The sequence below is a fragment of the Dunckerocampus dactyliophorus genome, chromosome 8 (assembly GCF_027744805.1).
Source record: "Dunckerocampus dactyliophorus isolate RoL2022-P2 chromosome 8, RoL_Ddac_1.1, whole genome shotgun sequence".
Taxonomy (NCBI): domain Eukaryota; kingdom Metazoa; phylum Chordata; class Actinopteri; order Syngnathiformes; family Syngnathidae; genus Dunckerocampus; species Dunckerocampus dactyliophorus.
Window position 1 is genome coordinate 11,386,011 of NC_072826.1, and position 26,127 is coordinate 11,412,137.

Here is a 26,127-nt window from a genome sequence, read left to right on the forward strand (position 1 = left end):
CTTATAATACAAAGTCAACGTTTTGTTCAGATAGCTTGGTATAGATTGACCTTTTGCTTTTAGCATCCGTAACAAACAAAATGCATGAAAGTAGCCCCCCTGCATCCTTCAATTTTTTCTGTCTGCTGCCCTCGGCTGAAAAGGTTTGAACACCCCAGCCATCAAAGCATCATTGTGAATTCTAACTCAGTGAATTATGTTCATATTTTTCATACTTTCATCCTTTCTCTTACTTGTATTGATTGTAATGCCAAAACCCATTGCACAAAGGCACACAGATAAAAACATTTAATAGCACATTAAGCGTGAGAGACATTTTCATCATCAGAAAGTTTGTCCACATCACCGTGTGAGCAGTGTCACTCTTCTAGACTTAAGCCAAAAGAGTTGCCAAGACAAACGTATTTCAAAGTGTCACTCCAAGAGAAACAAAGTCACCTAACTGCAGGCGCACAGTGATCACATTATTGTATTTTCAGTTTTGCGGGCCTGTGCAGCCACGTAGCACATGTATGCACAGCAGAAGCAGATTTACAAATTTACCTTTCAAATGAAATGTTGATTAAATTCCCAAATTAAGCGCTCAGTGTCTTGCAGGAGCAGTTGTGTGTGTCAAAGAGTGTGTAAGTGTGAAAATGTCCACGCTATGTTTACTTGCAGTCTGATACATTCCTCTTCTCCAAACACTGGCCACATCCCAGACCTCCTCCATGGTCTCCCCTCACTCTCGTCCCCACAAAACAAGGCATGGAAACATGTTGCTTGTAACATCGTGATGCACATATGCATGCCTGTGCATGTGAGTGCACACATGCATGTGTGTGCATGATTAATTGACTGCACTTTTTTTTGACTGTGTGTGTGTGTGTGTGTGTGTGTGTGTGTGTTGCCTCGAGGCCTTCTACAAAGTACCTGGGGATCCAAAGAGACCATTCTGTGTATGTGTGTGTGAGTGTGTGTGTGTGTGTGAGAGAGAGAGAGAGCGAGAGCGAGACATCAAAGCAGTGTAGAGCAAAATGATTCCAGACTTTTCTTCCTAATAAGAGATGAGCTCAGGGTGAGAAGAGACAAGCTTGAGAAGTGTGGGTAAACGCTTACTGAATCACATGTTCAATCAACCTTTACGGCTTTTACTGTCTACTGCACTATTCTACTCCAATGCTCAGTAACGTTATTTATCTGCACAATGTAATAAGAGCCACCAGAAGAGAGAGATGAAAATTCCTGCCATTACAAAGACAATAATGCTTAGATGATGCTTTGATTGACACTGCCAGAGAGGCAATAGTTTAACTGTTTGTTTATTATGTTGGTTAGTTAGTTTGCAGTTAGTTTACAGTATCATATAATAATTGTATTACATAATTACATTCTAATGTAATGTTATATATTATTATTAAGTAGCAACACTAGTAATAAAAGTAGTAACAATCATTTTACTAGTATGAATAATTGTAGTAGTATTGAAGTTATAATTTGCTAATAATATATTTTTTATTTTGTTGCTAACCAAAACTGATCAGTTAGCATGTTTGCATGGGTTTTCTCCTCCCACATGTCAAAACATGCACAGTAGGTTAATCAGAGACTCTGAATTGTCCATCGGTGTGAAAGTGAGTGTGAATGCTGTTTTTTAGATTTATGTAAGACTGACCCGGCCTCTCACGCAAAATGATAGCTAGGATACGTTCCAGCTCACCTGTGACCCTAATGAGGATCAGCAGCATAGAAAAAGGATGTATGTTATTATTTCAACATACATTTGATTTAGGGTGAAGTCCTTTGTTGTTACAAAGACACAGCATTAGGAGATTAGAATTTAAAAAAAGGTGCCACTGATTACAAAAAAGGTGAGATGAAGTGAAGTAAAACCTTTAGTTGCATGTACTGTATTGCTTCATCTGTCTGTTAGCAGCGTTGTAGTCTCTTTCTGTGGCCTCAAGTGGTTTCTTCTCAATATGAGTGACTTTTGTGTTGATGTGTTGTTGTCTGCGTTATTGTCTTTGACATTTTAGGAAATATCACAAATAATTGCCTTTACCTTAAAGTGGAGTGAGTCACTCTTCTAAGGAAGAGTTGTGTTTGCATGTTGCAACTTTCAGCTAATCAACGCACTACAAAAGAAAATAATAATATGTTGTATTTATTGCAAAAAACATAAAAATAACAGATTGCAACATCATTTAAAATCCCTGCAACCGCTATATCTGACTATTTCCTTGTGGCGTTGGGAAAAGATCAGCTGAAAAGGTGATCTGTGTTCATCTTTATCTCAATGTTTTCTACAGTGGGTAGACAAACAAAGACGTGATCAATCATCCAGCACGAGTGTGTGGATGTGGATGAAACCAAAGCGAGTAGTTAGCAGGATGAGTTCACTGCTGGGCCTCAGCCCTCAGGTTTAATTTCAAGGTAAAATAAGTCTCAAACATTGGTTCAATATTATAATGTTAAATACAAGCAAAGCAATTGTGAGTCAATATGAGTTGGTTTGGCCTTGACTGATTGTTGAGTGACGGTGGGGCATGACAATTAACTGTCATTTGTGTCAACAAAACATGGGAGATAGAGTCAAAGCCATCGGGTGCACAATTTAGAAAGAATAGGAATGAAGAGGAGGAGAAATGGGGCAAAGATAAAGGTATGGCGTTATACCATCACTTTGCAGTGGTGTGAAAATTTGATTGATTTCTTATTTTTTTGTCACACGCAAATATTTCAGATCATCAAACAAATTTAAATGTTAGTCAATGACAACACAACTGAACACAAAATGCAGTTTTTAAATTAAACTTTTTATTCTTAAAGGAGAAAAAAACTCCAAACCTACATGGCCCTGTGTGAAAAAGCGATTGGCCCCTAAACCGAATAAGTAGTTGGGCCAACCTTAGCAGCAACAACTGCAACCAAGCGTTTGTAATAACTTGCAATGAGTCTCTCACAGCGCTGCAGAGGAATTTTGGCCAACGCTTCTTTGCAGAATTGTTGTAATTCAGCCACATCGGAGGGTTTTCCAGCATGAACCGCCTTTTTAAGGTCATGCCACAGCATCTCGTCTCATCTCAGTCTTTTTGTTTTTCTTCAGCCATTCAGAGGTGGACTTCCTGGTGTGTTTTGGATCATTGTCCTGCTGCAGAACCCAAGTTGGTTTCAGCTTGAGGTCACAAACAGATGGCCAGACATTCTCCTTAAGAATTCATGGTAGACAGCAGAATTCATGGTTCCATTTATCACAGCAAGTCTTCCAGGTCCTGAAGGAGCAAAACAGCCCCAGACCATCACACCACCACCACCACATTTTACTGTTGGTATGATGTTATTTTTCTGAAATGCAGCGTTACTTTTACACCAGATGTAATGGGACACACACCTTCCAAAATGTTAAACTTTTGTCTCGTCAGCCCAGAGAATATTTTCCCAAAGGTCTTGGGGATCATCAAGATGTTTTCTGGCAAAATTGAGATAAGCCTTAATGTTCTTTTTGTTCATGCAGGTCGTTTTTACCCAGTGTCTTTTTTTATGTTGGTTTCATGAACACTGACCTGAACTGAGGCAAGTGAGGCCTGTAGTTCTTTGGATGTTGTTGTAGGGTCTTTTGTGACCTCTTGCATGAGTCGTGGCTGCGCTCTTGGTGTGATTTTGGTTCCATGTTTTTGCCATTTGTGGATAATGGCTCTCATTGTGGATCGCTGGAGTCCCAAAACTTTAGAAATGGCTTTATATCCTTTTTCACACTGATAGATCTCAATTAATCTCAGTTAAGTTACAGTATGTTTTAACGGAAGGAAATCACTTCTTCACACAGGGCCATGTAGGTTTTGTGCAACCAAATCATGGACAAATTGAGCCTGGATAACCAAGATATCCCGGCTTAATCCCTTATCCTAGTTTTGTGCAACGGGCCACAGGTCACCAGTCAATTACAGGACGCATACCCACACTCGCATTCACATTCACGCCTATTGACAATTTATAGTCCCAATTAACGTAACATTTTGGACTGTGGGAGGAAGCCGGAGTACTCGGACAACACCCACACAAGCACATGCAAACTCATGCATTCATTCATTCATTTTCTGTGTGAGTGTGCTGGAGCCTATCCCAGCTGACTTTGTGCGAGAGGCGGGATACGCCCTGGACTGGTCGCCAGCCAATCAACATGCAAACTCCACACAGAGTATTACACCAAGTAGACCTACAGACCTACATTCTACATTTACAATTATTAATGAAATAGTTTAGAGCATCTCACTGGTGCATTTTGGATTCCAACTTTAAGTTTGGCACAACCTGCTTGAAATGATTTCACCTTTTAAAGCCTTGAACACGTAAATGTGTCTCTCAGCAACACTTCCGGTCGCTGACAGCAGGGGGCATTGTTTCTTTTATAATCGCATAGGCTGGCCTTACCACAGAATATTAGTGTACCATGAGGACTTTCAAAACAGAAACACAAAAATACAGAATTATTGAAGTATTGATGAATGACTCTCCCTCATTTTAATTTATTTTCATTTCGTTCTTTTTGGTAAGACTGTTAGGAAAGTGCCCTGCGGTTGGCTGGCGAGCAGTGCAGGGTGTACCCCGCCTCTCGCCCAAAGTCAGCTGGGATAGGCTCCAGCATAGCCGCGACCCTTGTGAGGATAAGCGGCATAGAAGATGGATGGATGGATGGATGTTAGGAAAGTACGTATGCATGGAAAATACTTCTTCCTTTCAGGTTAACACATTTGGTTGTTCTGTCTTTTTTTTGCCACAAACTGCCTTTAGTTTGAGTCAAAGCAATGACATGCACACAAACCTGATGTTTAATTATGTGTTAAAAACCTTGAGTGATGTAACATCACTTTGTATTTGCAGACATCTGCTTTTCATTGTGTGCTTTATGTTGTTTCCTGCGCCCTGAGGTGCTGGCTCACATTACTTTAAAGAGCCTGTGCACCATTAATACAAAATAGTTTCTCCTTTTTCCAAACATTTCACTGATTCACACCTCACTCAATAACGTCTCTGTATCATTTAAATGAGTGCATATGGTGATAAGCACTGTTTGACAGTATTGTACCGCTGCATTTTTATGCCATACAGGAAGGGACCATGGTTTATGGCTGCTGTGAGCGTACAGCAGAGTGTGTAAGGCTGTACAAAGCAGGGTGTATAAATCACATAAAGTGGGTTCCCATCAGGTTATGCCTAAAGACTTGTTGGGGAAGGGTTTGTGTGAGGTTTTGAGTCTGGGTCAGTTTATGTATGATCTCTGGATGGTGTGTTTGCACAGGTATGAACTTCATGAAGCTGAAAGGGTCATCTCGGTTCATGTCTCTGGCACACAAATAGAGTGAAACAGCAGGTTGCTCAAACAAGTGACCTCCGACCTGGTAGCGGGGGATAGTTGCAAGATGCATCGCGTCATTTCTTTTTATGTCTCCTTTCTGGAACATGTGACAATATCAAAGCAACTGTTTTAACTAAAAAAAACGTATATATGTATTGAAAGATTGCAAAACCATTAGGAGTGAAAGAGCAAATCAACAGTTTCTTCAAAATAAAGAGCATGAAAGAGCCTGGAAGACCACAGAAGAGAACCGGTGGAGGCATGGTTCAGTATGGGCTTGTTTGGCTGCGAAAGGAGTGTGCTCACTGGAGTTTGTTGATGTGTTTTGACTGCTGAGGGGCGTAAAAAGATGAATAGTGACTGGGGGTGGAACTGTACACTTTTAAAGTCACGGTACGGTTCATTTTGTGTACTGTACAGTAAAGAACAAAATCCAAAACATAAAACTGCTTAGCTACTTGATTTTTACACCATTTTTAGAGGCCTTTTGCACAAAAGTAGGATTCAGACATCTAGGATAGATGACTGAGCTGAGCTCAACCAACCCAAAACAAGAGTGTCTCGGCTTAATTGGTTGCACAAAGCCCAAACCAGGATGAACAGACACAGATGAATCAATCAAGCCAGGGGAAACCGGTCCCGCTTCAGTGCGTGCACGTGGCTTCCTTAAATAGACGCTGCTATCGATCACAGAGTAAGAGATTCACCATGGCAAGTGATACGAACGGAGAGAAAATAACGCAGAGTAATCGAGAGGTCTGACTTTTTTGTGGGCAATGGTTTTGTGATGCAAATGTATCACTCTTTTGAATGCATATTGTTTTGACAAGCAAAACGCTTAACTTAAGAGACCCCAGCAACTAGCCGGAACTACTTTCCTCCGCAACGAAAACCGACCAGAACTCGGCTCACGGGACGAAGTGGGAGGGAAAAGTCACTGTTGGTGCACTGCACTGTTGGAGCCTAGAGAAAAGAAAAACTCATTTTGACAAAAAATCTGCAAATTTGTGGGGCCGTGGATGCTGAATCATAAATGTGTGAGGATCCACCGTCCACCCCTACTTTGTACAGGCCTATAATCTCTGCTCACATTCACACAGAAGCTACAAGAACAAGACAAGACAAAGAAATGGAGTATTCAGTACATCTGAATGCTCAAGCCAGTAGTTTTACTGGCTGAAGACAAAAGTGAAGGCAGCAAAAGCCACAAACAAGCAGCAAATGAAGGTAGGCGGCCTGACAACACGTCTCAAGACAGGAAACTAACAAATTTGATGCTGACCTCATCCAAAAAAATATATAAGAAACTTTATACCAGGAAGTTTCACAAGAACAAATAAACCTGTGCTGATGGAGAAAACAACTACATAAAAAACTGATTGTGTGATTGTGTGGTGGAAGAACTAACAAAGCATTTAGCAGTAAATAATCTGCACAAGTTGATTACAGCTTCTGCAGCGGACGGGTACATTCCAAACGATGCTGGGTCACACTTTCCAGCGCAAACAGCACTAGCCAACCAGCCAACACTAGTTTTTATTCAGTATTGTGACTTAGCAAAGCAGCAATGGCAATTCAAGCAACACTGAGAAATGAGAAGAGTGAACACGAAGTCAGCTGGAGAGGCAGGAAGTAACCCACATTAAGTCCAGACAGACAGCATGTGGGGACGGTCACACGTGTTTTCATTTAACCCTTAAAAAGAGAGAGGAAGCAGTCAGCTCAGCAACATATGCCAGTGTTTGCTGAGCGTCAATCATCAGTGTTTGCATGATGAATAAGATGCTGCTGAAATGAAATCATGTTAGTACAACGCAGCATATCATAGCAATCCCCAGGTAAATACCCCACATCCAATGATATGGCAATGGAGAGATACTGTAGATAGCTCACCCATGCCTGTATGAAGAAAAGGGGGTGCAGGAGGGTGGATGAGGGAGTGGAAGCAACCATCTTGGTGAATGAACAGAAAAGGGGTGGAGACCTTGATGCCTATTTTTTTTTTTTTTTAAGTGTTGGTCATCGTACCCTCCAGACTGGGAACACTACTTGCAGACAGAGAGGGGGACGCAGAGGGGCCTATCTCTCAAATCAGGTAAATTGTGTCATGTATGTGTGTGTGTGTGTGTATGTGTGCATATGCATGTGAAAGAATGTGTCCATCAGTGTGTCTTTATGGCCAATTATCTTGGTATGAGGCCTAATAGGAGCTCCCATAAACACGTGCTGATGGGATCAAACCAGCATATTGTTTGCTCCTCAGACCTCAATCTCCTGTCCGCTGCAGAATCCGGACCATTTCTGAGGCCCGTTGACAAAGCTGCCATTGTAACCAAGTTTTCATTTCTCTCGCTAACATTTTTTTTACTCCTCCTCCCTGGATTCCCTGTGGATTAAAACTTCTAAGAATGTGACTCCCAGCAGGCAGTTCCAATTACCAAAATATGCCAGCAGCTACACTTCTCGTATTTCGATGTTTCAGCGTCCGAGCACATTTGACCTGTGAAACATCTTCTCATAAGGTCAGGGGTGTCCAAACTACAGCTCCTGGGCCATTTGCGGCTCATTTTTTATTCTAGAAATTAAATTAAACAAAAAAACGACAACAATGATGGGAAAAAGAGCAAAAAGGTGTAATAAGAGGTGCTTTTAATATGCTTTGTCACGTATAATATAAAGCTAACAAAGGTTTGTATTTAAATACATATAAAACATCTTTTTTTTTAGCCTTTTTACAAAATCTGAAAATGGCCCTTGCATCGTTTAACATTTCCACATGCGACCCTCAGTGGAAAAAGTCTCAGGTGGTTTATTCTGCACGTTTTTATTATTAAAACATTGTGAGCGAATTAACTCTTTCTCTCTCTCTCAGTTCAGGTTGAGGCGGCTTTAGTGTAAGTGACGCCATGCGTCAGCTGATCTTCCTCCTATCTGCCCTGCTTCCACTGTCTCCCACCCATGGATATGATCCTTTCGCGTGGCTCTACAGCGGACGAAGCTCTCTCCAGGCGGACACCACAGGAGGAGAGTGTCCCTCTGAGTGTGACTGTCCACCAACGTTCCCCATCGCCATGTACTGTGATGGACGAGGCCTGACAGCCATGCCGACCATCCCCTCTCGGATTAAGTATTTGTACCTCCAAAATAATGCTATCACGTCTGTATCTGACTCTGCTCTGGTCAACGCAACCAATCTGGTGTGGCTGATGATGCACCACAACCAACTCACGCATGATGCCATCAGTGAGAAGGTAAATGTTTCAGTCACAGCAAAGCTCACAAACTAGTTGATTGCATGTTAGCTGGATAGCGGGCAGTACGTATACAGGTATACAGGTGGTCCTCGGGTTACGAATGAGTTCCGTTCCTTGACTGTGATGTAAGTGTGATAGTGAAAGTCGGAACTTATACCTAAATGAACTCCAAAGTCACTCACACCATACACAGAACACATGAAGGACATGTAAAATACAAAAATAAAAATAATAAATACACTCCAACCTTGGTTTTTGTACGTCCCAATTTTTGTATAATTTGATTTTCGTTAGGGATGTCCCGATCCACACTTTTTGGCTTCCAATTTTTTTTATAGTCTTGCCGATCCGACCGGATCCGGTACCGATTGTTTTTTTGTTTGTTTTTTAGCTTTTGTTACAAACATAAATTTGTGTGATTGAATATGATGAAAATAGCTCTTCAAAGCATTACAAATAATGCAACGAAAGTACCGCAAAGCACCGTGTATAAACCGCACCCGTGTATTAACCGCACCCCCATTTTCAGGCTCATGGCGGGGAAAAAAAAAATGTTTAGTTCATAAATGCTTGCCAACTCTTTCATCTCAAATCAACATGCGTAAAGGTACTAAGCAATTTCAAAATGAAGAATAAAGGAGAAATCTGAACTTCGGCATCTAGATCTTTAATATTATGGCTAAGCACAGATTATTAATAATAATAATAATAATAATAATAAATCAAAATAAAGAAATTTGCAATTTTCAGAGATGTTTTGATATCTTATCTTTCACTGCTTCTCTTTTTCTCTATTATTATTTTATTGCATTGCTTCAGTGTGAATTTGAATAAACTCCAACGTTGTACTGTATTTTACAACTGCAATGTTTTAATGGAAGCTTAGGTTAGCTTCAGTGTATATGGAGATCGTTTCACTGTGTGAAAATACAGACAGCCGTCAGATAAGTTAGTTGCATACACAAGCATTTTCAGCAACTGTACAGCAGAGGGCGCTAAAGTCAAAGCAACTGTCTGACCCACAACGGCTATTGTAAAATGGGCTTCTCGTCAATTTCTGCGTCTGGTCACAGACCTGTCATCGTGTATAAACCGCACCCCCATTTTTTGCTTCTTACCAGTGGAAAAAAAGTGCGGTTTATACACGGTGCTTTACGGTATTGCTGAATTTACTTTTTTATTACACAGCATAACCAACAATTGTTTGGCTTTTGTAACAAACCTCTGTGAGTCAGATCGCTAATCCAATAAAAGATCCAATAAAAGTCCATCCAATAAAAGATTAAACTGGAATAAATGGGCGTGCAAAATTCTTTTAGAGTAGGACTAATCCTTTGACATGGTTATAGATCAATTTGTGGTGTGATTTAGAATGTGTGACTTTTTTTTTAACACATCTATCTTCGGGCCTTATGAATCCCTATGAACCCTATCTGTTTTATTTTTTCCCCAAATTTCGTTTTTTCCGTTAATTTTTTTTTATTTTATTTTTTATTTATTTTATTTATTTGTATTTATATATATATATATATATATATATATATATATAATTTATATATTATTTTATATATTTTTTCCCAAATTCCGTTTTAAGTTTTTAGAATTCAGTTTTATACCTTTTCCACTTATTTCACCAGCATAGAGTGTGTGCTATTTGGGATAGTGAATAAAATGCAAAAATCCTTACATTTATTAATGCAATACATGGCTTTCCTTTTCTTTGGCACACTGCCACTTGAGAGTCATAATGAAGTGCAAAAAGTTACCTAATAAGCAATGTTGTCTGTCTTCAGTGTAGCTGCACAAGCATACACTGTATTCTTCCGCCGCCCTCTCGAGGCACACACTCCATTCTTGCCGTGCACAGCGCAAGAACTAGTTCTCGAGCGAGTATCGTGTTTACATAACAAAATGAAGTTTTTAATTCATTTATGAGGCGGGGGTTTTTGTAACCAGGAAACACGGAACATCGTCAACCGAGGGCCACCTGTAGACAGTTCACCTGGTGGACACAGGGACCTTTGTCATGTTGGGTTTGAACCATCTCTGTATTGCTTTCAGGCATTTGTAAAGTTGGAACGACTGGAGCGTTTTTATTTACAACACAACAATTTGACCAGCATCCCTCCTAACCTCCCTCGCACCCTACGAGACCTGAGAATCAACCATAACAGCATTGAAAAGGTAACTCTTTGCAGTAGTAGAGGGACATACAGTACATACAGTATATAGTGGCGCCTCTGAGGTTGAATGCTCCAAATGTGTTACAATTGAAAGTACAATAATACTGTATGCTCTCCTGTTAACTTAGCGTTAACACTTGTAGAATTAACAATGTCAAATGTTACATAAATTTGCTGTGGGATTTTTTTGGGGGGGGAGTTACAACAACAAAGTCAACTAGTGTCAGAGAATGGTTTGTGTTTGACTTTAGGGTTCCACTATACTAGAAACCTTTTCCTTATCGCCACTTACCAGTAATGATTTGCAGCATTATTGCTGTCAGGCATCTACGAGGTTACCTATTTTGACTAAACTAAGCTAAACTAGCATTTCAGGAATTTTACTTTTTGGTTGCCTTGGTGTTTTTCAAAATGCAATACATGTTGGAGTGGCAGAAGGGGTTCATTTTTGCGCTCCCCAGGATGTGACAAGCCACGCAATTTTAGTGTGTGTATTTTTCAATTTGCGCTCCTTTTGTGAGGTTTTTTGCTGCTGATCAGCAGAAGTCCTTAAATTACATGTTGCCTAGGTAACACCTTCAGACCTAGAGGGAATGGATAACCTCACGATCCTGCATCTCCATGACAACGCCATCACAGACTTGGGTGCATCACTGAAATCCCTCACATCCCTCACACTGTTGGACATCAGCAACAACAAATTAACAAAGGTAGGTTTGGCTTTTTATGTACAACTAATTTGTGGCCTTCGAGTCTCCCTGTACGCTTTGCTTCCAAGGTCCCGGAAGCTCTCCCTGAACATCTGCACCAACTCTACCTGGACTCCAACTCCATCGCCTCTCTGTCTGAGGGCTTCTTGGGCAGTTTGGCACAGCTGCAGTACCTGCGGATGGCCCACAACCAGCTCACAGACAAGGGCATCCCCTCTAACACCTTCAATGTGACAGGGCTGGTGGAGCTGGACCTGAGCTTCAATAAGCTGGAGAGAATCCCTCCAATTAGCACCACCCTGCAGCATCTTTATCTCCAAGCCAACCAAATCAAAGGTAAGCAGTGGTGGCATTTTCTGTTTAAGCGTGGCTTGAAAAAAGTCAATTTCCCTGGTCATGATTAGCCTTTTGCCAGGAAGAATTGATAAGGCATATGCCAGTCATACCTACTGGCCTGTTTGAATGACAAACTTGGGCAGGCATCGGCAAACTACGGCCCGTGGGTCATATACGGCCGTCGACTTATTCGACGATTTGATTTGGAGGAGTCTGTTTCGACTACAGATCTCACCGTTGAATCATATAAAAATGTCACGTGATCAAGATTGTGCCATTGTGACAGCATGGGGGGTGACCAGCTGCTGCTGAACATATATTTTTACAAAATATGTCTTTGTTTTTGTTATAGTTTTGATACAAAAACGGCCTAATTTGTGCTAATTTGACCTGTACTTACCTGTACTTACTTCATTCCATTAAAGATAATATGGTCTCAAAATAATGTTGACAATAATATCGTTTATCAGCAATAATTTGTGGGACAATTATTGTCCAAGCCTACTACCATTTTTAGTTGTTTATCAGAGCGTTTTAACCTGTTTCTTTGAGGTGTAAAAAGTTCCAAATGAGATCCGTTTATGTGTCGGGATCGCCATTAGCTCTGCTCTTTTAAAAAAACAAACAAACCATCATTTGAATATTAATCAACAATGAATTTGATTATGAAAATCCTTACTCGAAAAAAGCCGTAGGTCATAGTTCACATGGTAAATCCCACATCCTTTATTCATGTACAGTAAATTCTGGGTGTCTTATTCAGTAAAAACCTGTAAAATGTAATTTTTAAGTGGTCTGTCATTATAACGTTTTTTAAGCATGCAGTAACGCAAAGCAAACTCCGGATGTTTAAAGTGCTCACACACCAGATTGTGTAACTAAACTACCGGTAAACTAAAACAAATAATCTCAGGTGGTTTGTTGCAATTATAAATGTAAATTTTCATATGTATATACAGTCGTACTTCGCCACATTGCGGTTCGAATTTCACAAAAATATGCATGTGTGAGCAAAATGTACGTATTCTTGGCCTAAGTTAAGTGTTTTCAAGCATAAAAATGACTAAATGAACTAAAATATAAATATAAGACATTCAGAAAACACATTGAAAGACACACTGTAGTATGTAGTATGTAGTATTGTACACTGGTCACTAAGTGTCACAAGTGTTACATTGCTATATTGGGTGAAAGGAATGTAAAGGTGATTATAGGGGTGTTATTTCATGTCTTGGGGGACCTTTTAGTGTTAAAAACTGCATTTAAAAGGTGGTGAACAGGTTTCGTATGCTCTAATTACAAAAATATTCCATTTACCAATGTTGTGTGTCTGTTATTGTACTTACTACTGCTACCAGTTGAGGGTGTTGTGTACTCATGTGAGATTTGAAGACGTGTGTGGCTCCGTCTAGTCCCAGTGTGTTTTTATGTGCCTGTATGAGCATATTAGGAACCCACAGTAGACAATAGCTGGCTAAATATAGAGCCACAACAGTCCTTATTGGCTAAGGGAGAACCCGCCCACTGCGCTCCTGCGTCCTGATTATCAATCTATCTCCTTCGTGCTGTTTCATGTTGTGGTCAATAGTCGCTAGCAAACTCGCTAACTTTGTGAGCTGCTTGCTAACCGCCAATAAACAATAGAAGAAGAAGAAGACGCTAACCGGCTAAATGAATCTTCGGTTAAAGGAGTAGGAGGAGAGCAGGAGGATGACGGCAGGAGCGATATGTTTTAACAAGGATACAAAAATGCTACAGTCGAACAGCGCCAGGGCGAGGTACTGTCAGAGTGAATACGTGAGTCACTTAATAATTTCTTGTATCCAACCTAGTAGATTGATCATTAAAATTCAAGCGAAATTAGAACTTTGAGAGTGTAAACAAGAGAGAAATGTGAGACAATGTTCAAGCCTGTCTGAGAAAAGTGTATAAAGTGTATCGTGAGGGGTTTTACATCCTTAAAACTTATAATAATTACAAATAAAGTTGGCTACTTCGCAGATTTCACTTATTATTTTGGGAACCTATCCCCCGCGATAAACGAGGGAACACTGTACTGCTCTTTATTAATATGAATACAAGCAACAATAAGGAGTTATTATTGAAGTTGAGATGTAAGCCGCAGCAAGTTGTGTGCATGTTTGTATGAGAAGGTACTACAGTGAACACAACCAACAGCTACTTGAATGTTCTCTGGTTGTAGAATTTACATTGGGGAGTTTCTGCAGCATTGTGGATGTTACCAACTTCTCCAAACTTGAAACTCTGCGTCTGGATGGGAACGAGATCAGTCGCCAGGACATCCCATCGGATTCATCGCTCTGCCTGCGTTTGGCCTCCAGCATTGACATTTAAATGTGGCGCACAACCTCTTTAAAAGAACTTTGTTTTGTAGTCCTGATAAATCCACTAGATGTTCCGATTGATCAATAAAGCCTTGAAGTATTAATAAACACTTAGTTTACTTCAAGGAATTGACCATTTTGAGAACTGTTGAGAACTGTTACAAATGGAATCTAGGGTCCATCACTTTCTTATTCGTACAGATACACGTCCTGTTATGTTGCAGATGATGTTATCTTTTTTAGATTAGCCAGATGATGGACATTAATCTCGTTGTAACCTATCTACAATCACGACTTTGACCTTTCCTCTCTTTTGTTTTGTTGTTTTTCTTGCACTTCAATGAATTTAATCATGTTGTCTAAATAGTTGACGTAAGACTTCTGTCTAATGTGAAGTTTTAAATAAATAGTCTTTCCTTCAGTACATGTTGCTGCTATATTTGCTATCTTTCTGGAGTTGCAAGCAACATTCATGACATCGCTGCAATAAAGTGAGCGCACTTGTTTATGTACAAGTCTCAACTTTTATTGTCTTTGAGCACGTGAAGGTTTAGGATGTTTTCACTTTTCAGTGTACATCTGGACCGTCAATCCATTAAATATATGATGGCGAGTTTGAGTTGTACATACATAGTCAGAGGCAATCTTCAACTTGCTTAGGGACGGGTCATTAACCAAAACACTCACCTCATTCATGGTGCAAACAGGGGACGCTCATTTTTTTCCGGCCTACATCATAAATGTGTTTTATATGCATATTTATATGCAAATTCTAGTATGTGCCATGATGTGCAGCTGAAGCCGCTGCGCGAGGCTACTGTGCGACCGACTATGAGTGTGCGTGATCGTGACGGGGGGGACAAGCTCCGCAGCTGCCGCTGCTCGTTGGGGAGAGAAACCGCAGAGTGACAGAAGAGAGTCGCCAAACACAACGCTAGTCGTTTTTACCAAAGACAAAGTCGCTGGGGATCGGTAAAGTCTCCGGATCAGTTCAGGACAACGGAATGAAAAACTTGGAACATGCTCCGGTGGAGGGTTATACTTCAAAATCGCTGGTTCGCTCATTTCACTGTCAATCAAAAGGGACTCCGCCTCAAACAGATCATCCAATCATCATGCAGAAACCAGGCGTCCAGGCCAACATTTATCCAATGACCGTCTAGTTTCACACAGTGGAACAACCCACTCTACGCCTCCCCATCAAAGTCAGTATACACTCAGCGTCCGACTGTGTAAAAGTGCCGTGGCGCTGAGGGGATGAATGAGAAGGCAGTTGTGTCAGTTACCTGTGATTAAGTAGCTCATTCTGAACAAAAGATGAAAGCATTTCTAGCGCATATTTAGTCAACAAAATGTACACACAGCAGTACATATTTCACCACTTTTTGGGGTTTTTTTGGGACATTTTAGGGGTGCAGTCAGAGCAATCACCACTGACCACAAGCTAATACATATGTGACACATAATATAAACTGCACTGCACTAGGTGTGCACCAAAATAAACGTTTACGCGACATTAACATACATGCCTAAATTATGCTGGGTAACTTGCAGTACTCTCTCTTTCCCAACACGTTACGATATACTATGCACTACTTTTTTTTGCTATTATAGTCCGCAGAAAACTTATACAAGAAATACAAGAGAGTTTTATTGTCATGTGCATAGTAAAACAGCAGTTATACCATGCAATGAAAAACTTATCAACCTGTATGGGGATTTATTAGGATTCGATAGTGATTCTATACCTTTTCATGAGTACAAGTTAGATTAATTTGGGGGTTGTGGAGCATATTCGCCACATATTTATAAACAAAACAATGCAAAGATTTCATCCAAATGAATCTGTGCCTTTTGCTGCAGGGCATAGTAAGATGTGTGTGTCACATGAGGATACATTTTTTTTAAGTTGTCGCCTCCATGTTAAGGACACTTAAGGACACATTGTAGATGATTCAGACAAGCTCCTCTCTGTTGTTCTTGAGGTAGACCTGATAAGATTCATGAGTTTCTGTTTAATGAGGAAAAATAAGGTTTATGAGCCTTCAACAAGGGAAAAAGTCAAACAGGGCATTTGTGTGTCATTTGTCAATTCAATGACAAATCCTTCTCATTTCAATGAAATAATGTTGTGCTTTACTGTTCTTATTTATTTCTTTTGAGCTGAGTCAGCGAGTGTGTGTCGCAGTGACCTGTTTTTCTGTAGATGCAGGAGTCATTGCCTCAGGGTGAGCTGCAAGATGCAGACAGGTGCTATAAAATATTCTTGTGGACTAAGTGTTAGTAGTAAGTCAACTTTGTATCACTACCTTTACTCCTTTGCTCTTCATGTTTTTAATATTCACATCGATTTGATGTTGATGTAAAGAACAGTAAAATTCTGGGGGGAAACGTAGTGAAGAAGGGCCAACATTGTAATGATTGACTTTTTGTCACAAATCTGACTTATTTACCAATACTAGTCTTTAAAATGAGAATATGTTTATCATTGCTCTTCAGCTCCAAAACAAAAAGGAAACTCTTAAATCACTCATTCCAGATCTCGATGATGTTAAAACTACTTATCGGTAGTTAAGTGTAATTTGTTGACAAACCCGAATAATTTAACTCTTGAGGACTGGAATCAGAAATACCCTCAAAATCAAAGTGACTCAATCGTGTGGATGGCCTCCACTTGCCTGTATGCTCTCCTTCCAACCAGTCTGGGCATGGTCCTGACCTGGATCAGGACAGTCTGTGTTACTGTGTGTCTGTTCCTATCGAATAACGAGCTTGTTATCATGAATGCTGGGACATTTTGTACAAAAACAGAGTACTTCATTTGCAGATTTTTTTTCATTTCTTAGCTCTTCATAGAACACACATTGAAATGCAGTAGTACAGTGGTCCCCCACGGACCGGCTTGTGTTCCCACAAATCTCCCGCGGACCGGGAGGGTGGGGGGGGGGCTCGTACACTATAGCGATCTATCCATCCATCCATCCATTTTCTATACCGCTTCTCCTCTTTAGGGTCGCGGGGGCATGCTGGAGCCTATCCCAGCTGACTTTGGGCGACAGGCGGGGTACAATTTATCTTATTTATTATGTATTGTGTCAAACTAAGACATGAATAACATCAAATTAAAAGCACAAAATGAATGCCGACCCACCATCCACCAGTTCAAGTTTTTCTAGAAAGATTATTACATCGCTGTTTGACGTGTGTGGTAAGAGGCAGTGTGCTAGCATGAATTAACTTGAGACAAATGTGCACATTAGCACTCAATAAGTCATCAAAACTTACCTTTATGCATTCCCACATAGTATCAGCATTTGAGACCAAATATGAGGTGAAAGAAAAATGGTAAAAATACAGTAGTAGTCTATCTGTGCGGCAGGAGATAAAGTTAGCACACGCACAATGGACATGCGTCAAGTGAGATGGATGTAACAGAGAGAATCTGGCCACTTTTCAAAATAAAACATAAAAAAAAAATAATGGAAATATTTTTTTCTTTCAGTGCGGCCCGGTACCAAATAACACACGGCCCGGGGGCTGGGGATCACTACAGTAGTACATCACAAAAATGTGTGTTATCATGTTTATAATATGGAGGTAGCTATAGCATGTTTTTAACATTTATTACATTTTTTGTATATAGTGTATTTAAGTATAGTGAACTTTTCTTTAACAATGTTAACTCATAACTTGGATGGGAGAAATTACATGGTTCTACTGCCTTATAGTGGTGCTATACATTTGAACTTTAGTTAAAGTTACCACATCTGGCTCAGGTGGCAAAAAATGTTGTTTTTATGGGCAAGTATTATCATAATATTATAGAAACTCTACAATTGTTGACGATAGTCACAACAGCATGTTTGTCGCACATCCACCGTGGTTGTGCATTGTTTTGTGGCCGTGTCCGGGGTTGCGCATACACACGGAGCTCTGCCAGGCTCACGTTGCTAAAAATGTGTTTTGTGCTGTACGGTTTTCTACTAAACTATCATGACAGCAGCAAAACACCCGACACAGACTGTGATGATAGGTCACGCTCGCCATGATTATGCGTATCCATTCCATCATCGGTCAGAGCGTGTTTACTCACACAAGCATAAACAGATGGAAAAACAGGCCAAATGCAAAAATGTCTCAATAGACCTGCATACATTTGAACCAAACTTGATTTTTGGTCACCAGACTGCATCATGTGACTGTGTAAACTTCAAGGAGTAATGAATCCCACATTACACACACACACACAGGTATTTAGTGGGGGTCAGGTGAGTCCTTGTGATTGGTGGAAGAGCTTTCTGCCTAATCTGGCAGAGCCTTTAAACAAACCTATCTGAATATTTTCTACCAAGACACCCAGAAGGAGTGTAGGAGAAACTGAGAGGACATGAGGGAATACATCTGGAACAACGTGAAGGATTTCATTTGGTCAAACCCTGCTGTTGTTGACCAGGTAAGCCTTCACCCTTACTGCACAGTATGCATGTTTATTTTGCAACTTTGCAATAAATGCATGCTTATTTTGTTATATAAAACAGATGATAATGGAGATTGAGGTGTATTATATATCGTGTTAGATTCAGGGAATGAGCATTGTGGTCTTGATATCTCATTGGATATTGGACAGCGTACCTTTACCTGGATATTGTGCATTCAGTTTTAATGAATACTGTCAGTGAATTTGCCTTAAGGCAGTCTTGAGTGATGCAAGCGTGTACTCACTTGTAAGTGAAATCAGACTGTAATCAATCTCCGCTTCTTATTTTAGAGGAATGCTTGCTTAAGATGCTGCTATTGACACACAAACTGTGATGCTGTTGGAGCACAGAGGGTGAAATGACTGTCACATTTTGCATGTCAATGTGTTGGAACAGAACCTGCATGTGGATGAGGGTGATAAGAACTCAAGCCGAGGGAACTGGGCCAGTAAGAAGGAGTACATCCTCTCTACAATCGGTTATGCTGTTGGCCTCGGGAATATCTGGAGATTTCCATATCTGGCCTACAAGAATGGAGGGGGTGAGTGTATTTGATCAAAAGTATTTTACTACAGAAAACCATTCATTTCCAGTCCTTTATCTTTGAGCAGGAGCCTTTCTTATACCTTATTTTGTGATGTTGGTGGTTGCTGGGATTCCTCTTTTCTTCCTGGAAAGTGCATTGGGACAATTCTGCAGCCAAGGACCAATTCATGTGTGGAGAGCAGTGCCAATACTACAGGGTAAGAATGTCCGACCTGTTGGATTGAAGATTAACACTAATGATAATGGTTAGTGGTCAGTGGAGCTTTAACGTCTCACCGTTGTTTGTTTTTCAAGGACTGTGTCTACCTGATGTTCAATGACTTTACTTTCAGAATCGGAGCAGTATGAATGAAAAATGATGGTATATGCATTCCCTTCGAACATCAACCGAACACAAGTAGATTGTTCCATTATGTACTGATATAGGAAGCTTACAACAGCAAAAAATGTTTTTCAAAAAGGTAACGCAAGAACCACTTTGCCTGGTAACTCATTCCATTTTTGAAAGAGTAATTCATTTAGTAATTAAATTACTGTTTGGGGAAAGTAACTAGTAACTATAACAAATTACTTTTCTAAAGTAATTTGCCCAACGATTCAGCTAGACAAGCTGTCCACTGTTGGAGATGAAATTCTCCGCACCCTATTAAGACCACAAGGACCACTTTAGTAAATGAATTAAACTAATTTGACCTCCCCTTACATGTTCGTTAAACTCCAATTATGAGAAGGATAGAAGACTCACACTCCAATTGACAATTTACAAAATGTATTGAAAATAATTCAGACAGAATCATTTCCCATTCCTGGGATATCCGGGCTAACTGTTTCTCCTCATGTCCTCCTGCGGCTTCCTGACCAGAAGGAGAGAGAGTCGGTCTTGTTCGCTAGTCCCTTCTCCCTTTTGTTGTTGTAGATTCGCCATTCCTTGCATTCTTTGGTGATATGTGTGTGATGACAACAGCTGAGCATTGTGTCTTAGCTGAAGTGGCACCTTTTTCTGTACAAAAGAGCACATGCCCTCCCAGGATAGTACATCCTATCTGACTGCTGAAGCCGGCTGGTGCCAGCTGATCATGCATTTTTATCTTTGTGTTCTCTCTCCCCTTTCATCTACTTAAACCAATGTTCATCTATTCAGCTAACAGTTTAATAAAACAATATAATCCTACACCTCTGTTCTACTGTAATGTATGTCCAACTTTCACTTCTATAGTATTAAAATGGTAATAAAAATTGGTTGCGTTTGTTGAACGCCTCACTAATAAAGCATAGGCGAAACTGTTCATAGTAAATATATCAAATGGACAACAAATAGTAGATAAATAAGACCACTAATGACGTTAGTTGAACCGAAGCTAATGCATAAAGTCTGTTTCCGCCTTCATAAATTATTCATAGCCTTCTTATTCGACTTCAAGGGAATGTTATTTGAACTACACAGGAAATTGTGCCTAGTCAAGGAACAACAGAAGTCAGAAGAACAATTGTTCCGTATTTGCTGCAGGTGTTGGTGTTGCCATGGTGATGGTGACCCTCATAGTGTCCATCTACTACAATGTCATCATCGCCTACAGCCTGTATTACATGTTTGCATCCTTCCAGTCTCCCCTACTTTGGTCCAGTTGCATCGGCTGGGCTGACAGCAACTGCAGCGACTCGCCCAAAGGTGTTTTTTTTTTTTTTTTTTACTTAGATGTACAACTCAAAGATTATGATGTGAAAACTCCATGATGTACATGTATACGCAAACCATTGACTTGTCTTCTCTCTTTCTGTAGTGTACTGCAATATAAGTGGTGTTTTAGTGGCCAACTGGACTCAAGAAAACATAAGCTGTCCGTCAACCAACAAGATAAGAGTTCCAGTGCAGAGCCCCAGTGAGCAGTACTGGGAGTAAGGATGTCCCACTCACGTTTGCACACATTGGTCTACTGTATGTGGTTGTAAATGACAGGTGTCTTCGTTTGTTCCTTAGTCGTGTGGCTCTACAGAGATCCAGTAGTATCGAGGAGACAGGTCCAGTCGTTTGGCACTTGGCTCTCTGTTTGCTGCTCAGCTCCATCCTTGTTGCTGCGACGCTAATCAAAGGCATCAAGTCATCAGGAAAAGTACGTTGATAACTAAGAGAATGCACCCTTGATGGACTAATTGGCTGTCCACTGAAACGGCAAACTATTTGATCTTTTCAGCCTTTCATCCACACGGCAACGGCATTCTGGGTGCCTTGAAACAGCATTTTTCTTTAAACTGACTGAAAATCTGACTGACTTATGTGCATGTGTTCTTTCTTTCTCTACAGTTTTGGTATGTCATGTGGTTTTGTCTGTGTGTGTGTTTACAGCGGCACACATAGGTGTGCCTTATGTATTTCATCATTTTCACCTGGTGATCCAGCTTGAAAATGTACCTGTGTGATGGTGACCATTTACTGATCCCACACTCTGAGGACGCGATTTTTTTTTTCAACCCTTCAAAAAAAACAAAAAAGCAGGACTGTTCCCGTGTGGACAGGGCCTAAGCCTACAAAAGCCGTACTTTCAGTGTGCCTCCAGATAAAGCATCAAGCTCATTAAATATCCATTATCACAGCATGATGTTTTGCCCGTTGCTTGTCCAGGTTGTGTATTTCACTGCTACGTTCCCATACGTGGTGCTTGTGATCCTGCTGATCAGAGGGGTGACACTGGAGGGAGCAATAGATGGGATAGAGTTCTACATCGGTTCCCGGTCCAACTTGACCAAGCTGACTGAGGCACAAGTATGGTTTTGAGGATTTAATAAACGATAGACTGAAGAATGGTTTGATTCAACATCACTGTGTGTTTTAGGTGTGGAAAGACGCTGCAACTCAGACCTTCTACTCTTTGGCCATTGGTTGGGGAGGAGTCATGACACTTGCTTCCTATAGCAAATTCCACAACAACATGTTGAAGGATTCATTTGCTGTGACGCTCACTAATGCTGGTAAGAGCACAATGCAGTTCGACACCACAACCACAATTAGAAACATATTATTCAACTTGTAAAGGCGTAATCTTTTGACACAGCTTATAGATTATACTTGTACAAGGGGTCATAGTCATGTGGGTAAAAATAAAAAAAATACTCAATCAATGTTATATCCAGCTGACGTTGGGCGAGAGGCGGGGTACACCCTGGACTGGTTGCCAGCCAATCGCAGATCAATGTTATATGTTATGCAAAATTAGTTGATTATACTGCATGTTTTTTATCTTCTCCAAGGCACCAGTGTGCTGGCTGGCTTTGCCATATTTTCCATCTTGGGCCACATGGCTCACGTTTACAAAGTGCCTGTCGAAGAAGTGGTAAAGGAAGGTGAGTCAGAAACACAGCATCAACGTTATATCATTATGTCTAATTGTCTAATATTTGTTTCTGTGTGCTTGGGCAGGATTTGGCTTGGCCTTCATTGCATACCCCGATGCTCTGTCGAAACTTCCTGTTTCCCCTCTGTGGTCCTTTTTATTCTTTTTCATGCTGCTGACTGTTGGTCTCGACAGTCAGTTTGCAGGAATAGGTGAGACATCAGGGGCTAAATAATAGAACACACCTTTCAGTGTGATGCAGCGACAACTGCAATCATAAAAATATTGTTAAAATTCTGTATTGGCCCAAATAGGAGCAAAAAATATTGTGTTATATTTGTGGTGTTGAACGACTTCTGCTCAAGGGAGTCAGAGCTTTTTTCCTGTCACTCACACAGTAACCTAGAGAGATGCAACCTCTCTGCTCAAAAAAGTGTCTCAACGGTTGGGCAAGTGAGCAAACAACGGAGGAACTATGATGCAAATTTTACGATAACAGTGATCAATGATGCAAAATCATGTTGAGCAGTTGAGAAATATATCATTTTTTATTGCTTCACTGATATTGAAAACATGATTTTTGGTTTTTAATTATTATTTTTTTTTCATCTTAAATAATAATTTTCCCATAAACGCGGGTTGTCTTATATTCAAGGTTGTCTTATATTTGGGTCACTATGGTAATACCACCGGGAGAGTGGGCATCATGTAGTCTTGTATTGGGTCTCATTAGATTGTACAGGGACCGAATACCTGTACACACCTAATGTAGACCATTGCAGTCACAGCACACTATCCTAAACTTGTGATCTGTTCTTGGATTTAGAGGTGATCACGACCTGCCTGATTGACTCTTTCCCTAAAAGCTTCACATCCAAACATGCCCTTCTTACCATAATGACCAGTGTGCTTCTCTACCTGCTGGGTTTGCCTTGTGTCACTCAGGTAAGTCTTGTGTTACCGATGTGTTTCACACTGAATGTGACGTACCTGATCAATGTATGTGTGTACAGGCAGGAATATACTGGGTGACTCTCATCGACCAGTTTGTTGCCAGTTGGGTTCTGCTCATTTTGGCTCTCTTGGAGATCATTGGTGTCGTCTACGTATATGGTAAGTAACAGTGGAAGATGTGTGAAAATGAAATTGACCTGGCTCATTAAATGGTTCTTCTTGTTTATTTTTCTGAAGGGGGAAACCTTTTTATCAGAGATGCAGAGATGATGCTTGGCGAGAAGAGTTGCACCTATTGGCTTTGGTGGAGAGTGTGTTGGTTCGTCCTTAGTCCCTGTGTGATAGTGGTAAGAGCACGCTGCAAACACTAGGGATGAGCGAGTACACCACTATCTGTATCTGTTCACCCATCTAAAGGATCTGTATCCGTATCTGTACTGTAGTTGCTGTATGAAGTTGCTGTATTTATTGTTTATTATTCAGCAATATGTGTGCTGTGTATGTGTGCAAGCGATCTGTAAGACTTTGTTGTTTAATTATTTTTTAATGATCTGTGTGACTTTATATCACCAGCTGGAGGGGCTGTCACTGTATGTGTATGTGACTGGCCAATCACAGAGCGTGAAGAGTGAATACATAAGCAGTTAACCAATGAGGATGTTCCTTCATGACGATTATGGATCATGACGAGCTGTACTCGTTTCATGCTCTTACTCTGCAAAAATGCATCATCCGTAATGGATACTAGTCTAAAACGAGTATCCGGTTCATCCCTATTAAAATCCCACTCAATGATTATTGCCTGAGTGGAGCTACCAATATGAAATCCAAAGAGATTCCGATGCAAGTGAAGAAGGCCATCAGTAGATGGGGAAAAAACAACATAAATCTAGAGATAGAATAAACCTTAGGTCCGGCCAAATTCACAGTTTGGTGCGACCCTGTAAATAAGTTGAGCACTATTTTCCAAGACCTGTATTTGAAAAAGTGAATTGCAATAAAAACATTTTTAAAAAGCAGTGCAATGAGACGGCGATAGAGTTGGCCCAACTAACTGTGCACTTTTGTCCATCATGGTGAACAACAGTCCAAAATGTCAGAACGTCATTCTATTCTAGTTCAGTATGTCTTGGTCTTGTCTCACCATTAGCTTAAAATTTAACATTATAACTCTTCCTTCCTCATCTGTGACCCTAACAAGGACAAGTGTTATGGAAACTGAACGGATGGTTGGCTGGATTCTTCTTCCCTTGTTTTGCTAATTTGCCCAAACTCAGTGACAAGAAGAAAAGCTCTGTCTCGCTTGGGGAGAAGTCATTTGGCGCCAAGGGTCGGTTTCCATGTATAAATCTCTACACCCGAAATATAAGATGACCCATCTTTTCGGGACACATACAGTCGTTCTTTGGTTCAGTGTGGTACTTTGTAGATGTACCGAGAGTTGGGACCGCAGAATGGATGCTAGTTGTCACTTTTTCTGTACAGGTGATCCTGATCTGGTCTCTGATGACCTTCACGCCCCCCACCTATGGGAGAGTCCAGTACCCAGTCTGGGCACTAGCTCTGGGATGGTGCATGGTAGCATTTATCCTTCTTTGGATTCCAGTCATCGCTGCGTATAAGCTGATAAGAGCACAGGGAAATGCATTGGAGGTATGTGTGCAACTGTGTGTGTGTCTTCTGTGATCATTCTTCATTCAACAAATCCTGATAACTCACTTTTTACAGCGTGTGAAATCATTGTGCTCTCCCTCGGAAAAATGGCATCCTTATCTGGACGACCATCGTGGTGAGCGGTACTCAGAAGAACACTGCAGGCGCAGAAAGACCCACAGCCAGCAGACCAGGCAGGAACCACATATACATGTCATCTCCAGCTCATGGTTATAATGGTTTGGTGGTTATGTTTACGGCAATTGCTCTCAGTGAGTCACACAAATTGATGTGAAATGTGTTGAACGTTTTGCTGACACAGCAAAATAAACAGCTATTTTCTTTTTTCGAAGCAAGACAACAACCGACTGTGTTTACTGTGTGTGAGAGACTAGACTTGAAGGACTTGAAGATCTAGTGACATCTTATGGTGAACGTATAAAATTGCACCATTTGACCTCAACCAGCCACAGACAAAACATGTAACCACCCTCTCTACCACCTCTTCCCAGAATCACCCAGTGGGTAAACTATATAGTGGCATCATTTCATGGCTTTCCCCACAACTACTGAGTAAAATCATGTCACAAATGCTCTTCGTGATTTCACGCCCCTTAATGAGTACGTTACACAACTGTGTAATACAGTAAAACATGTACTGTAACTGACCGTTGCTGCCTTTTCTTTTCATGTTGTCTTGCATTTAGTGTTGTCACAGATTTGGGCTTATACACACTACAGTGCTGACCAAATGTATTAGACCACCACCCAATGTAAGATTTATGTCAGAGTATTTACCAAAATTGTTTGTAACGTTTCTGTAATGGTTTATACACCAGTACATAGAATGTCTTTAACCAAAATTAGATTTTTAATGCTTGAAATGTAATTATGGGCCGCACGGTGGACGAATGGTTCGCATGTTGCAGCACGTGCAATGACATTTTTAGTACTAAATCCTTTTTTTTTTAAAGATTTCTAAACTATTTATTCGTTTTATTTTA

General features: G+C 40.5%; 2 protein-coding genes across 15 annotated transcripts in view; both read left to right on the plus strand.

Moving 5' to 3' along the window:
* fmoda (fibromodulin a) overlaps positions 1-14,672 on the plus strand; it is a 36,782-nt gene extending 22,110 nt beyond the window's left edge. For both annotated transcript variants that reach the window (XM_054783410.1, XM_054783411.1), the window contains exons 2-9: positions 6,436-6,562; positions 7,349-7,430; positions 8,208-8,229; positions 8,325-8,586; positions 10,651-10,773; positions 11,342-11,482; positions 11,551-11,818; positions 14,022-14,672. In XM_054783410.1, coding sequence (XP_054639385.1) covers positions 6,557-6,562; positions 7,349-7,430; positions 8,208-8,229; positions 8,325-8,586; positions 10,651-10,773; positions 11,342-11,482; positions 11,551-11,818; positions 14,022-14,173 — 1,056 coding nt within the window. In that variant the 5' untranslated portion in view covers positions 6,436-6,556 and the 3' untranslated portion in view covers positions 14,174-14,672. The remainder of the gene's footprint in view (positions 1-6,435; positions 6,563-7,348; positions 7,431-8,207; positions 8,230-8,324; positions 8,587-10,650; positions 10,774-11,341; positions 11,483-11,550; positions 11,819-14,021) is intronic.
* LOC129185853 (sodium- and chloride-dependent neutral and basic amino acid transporter B(0+)-like) overlaps positions 1-25,902 on the plus strand; it is a 97,714-nt gene extending 71,812 nt beyond the window's left edge. For all 13 annotated transcript variants that reach the window (XM_054783394.1, XM_054783396.1, XM_054783398.1 and 10 more), the window contains 15 exons: positions 18,516-18,616; positions 19,038-19,182; positions 19,253-19,384; positions 20,695-20,856; positions 20,969-21,083; positions 21,166-21,298; positions 21,808-21,948; positions 22,019-22,154; positions 22,434-22,526; positions 22,603-22,728; positions 23,343-23,461; positions 23,530-23,629; positions 23,708-23,817; positions 24,956-25,123; positions 25,199-25,902. In XM_054783394.1, the coding sequence (XP_054639369.1) occupies positions 18,551-18,616; positions 19,038-19,182; positions 19,253-19,384; positions 20,695-20,856; positions 20,969-21,083; positions 21,166-21,298; positions 21,808-21,948; positions 22,019-22,154; positions 22,434-22,526; positions 22,603-22,728; positions 23,343-23,461; positions 23,530-23,629; positions 23,708-23,817; positions 24,956-25,123; positions 25,199-25,360 (1,908 nt within the window). In that variant the 5' untranslated portion in view covers positions 18,516-18,550 and the 3' untranslated portion in view covers positions 25,361-25,902. The remainder of the gene's footprint in view (positions 1-18,515; positions 18,617-19,037; positions 19,183-19,252; positions 19,385-20,694; positions 20,857-20,968; positions 21,084-21,165; positions 21,299-21,807; positions 21,949-22,018; positions 22,155-22,433; positions 22,527-22,602; positions 22,729-23,342; positions 23,462-23,529; positions 23,630-23,707; positions 23,818-24,955; positions 25,124-25,198) is intronic.
* The last annotated feature ends 225 nt before the right edge of the window (positions 25,903-26,127 follow it).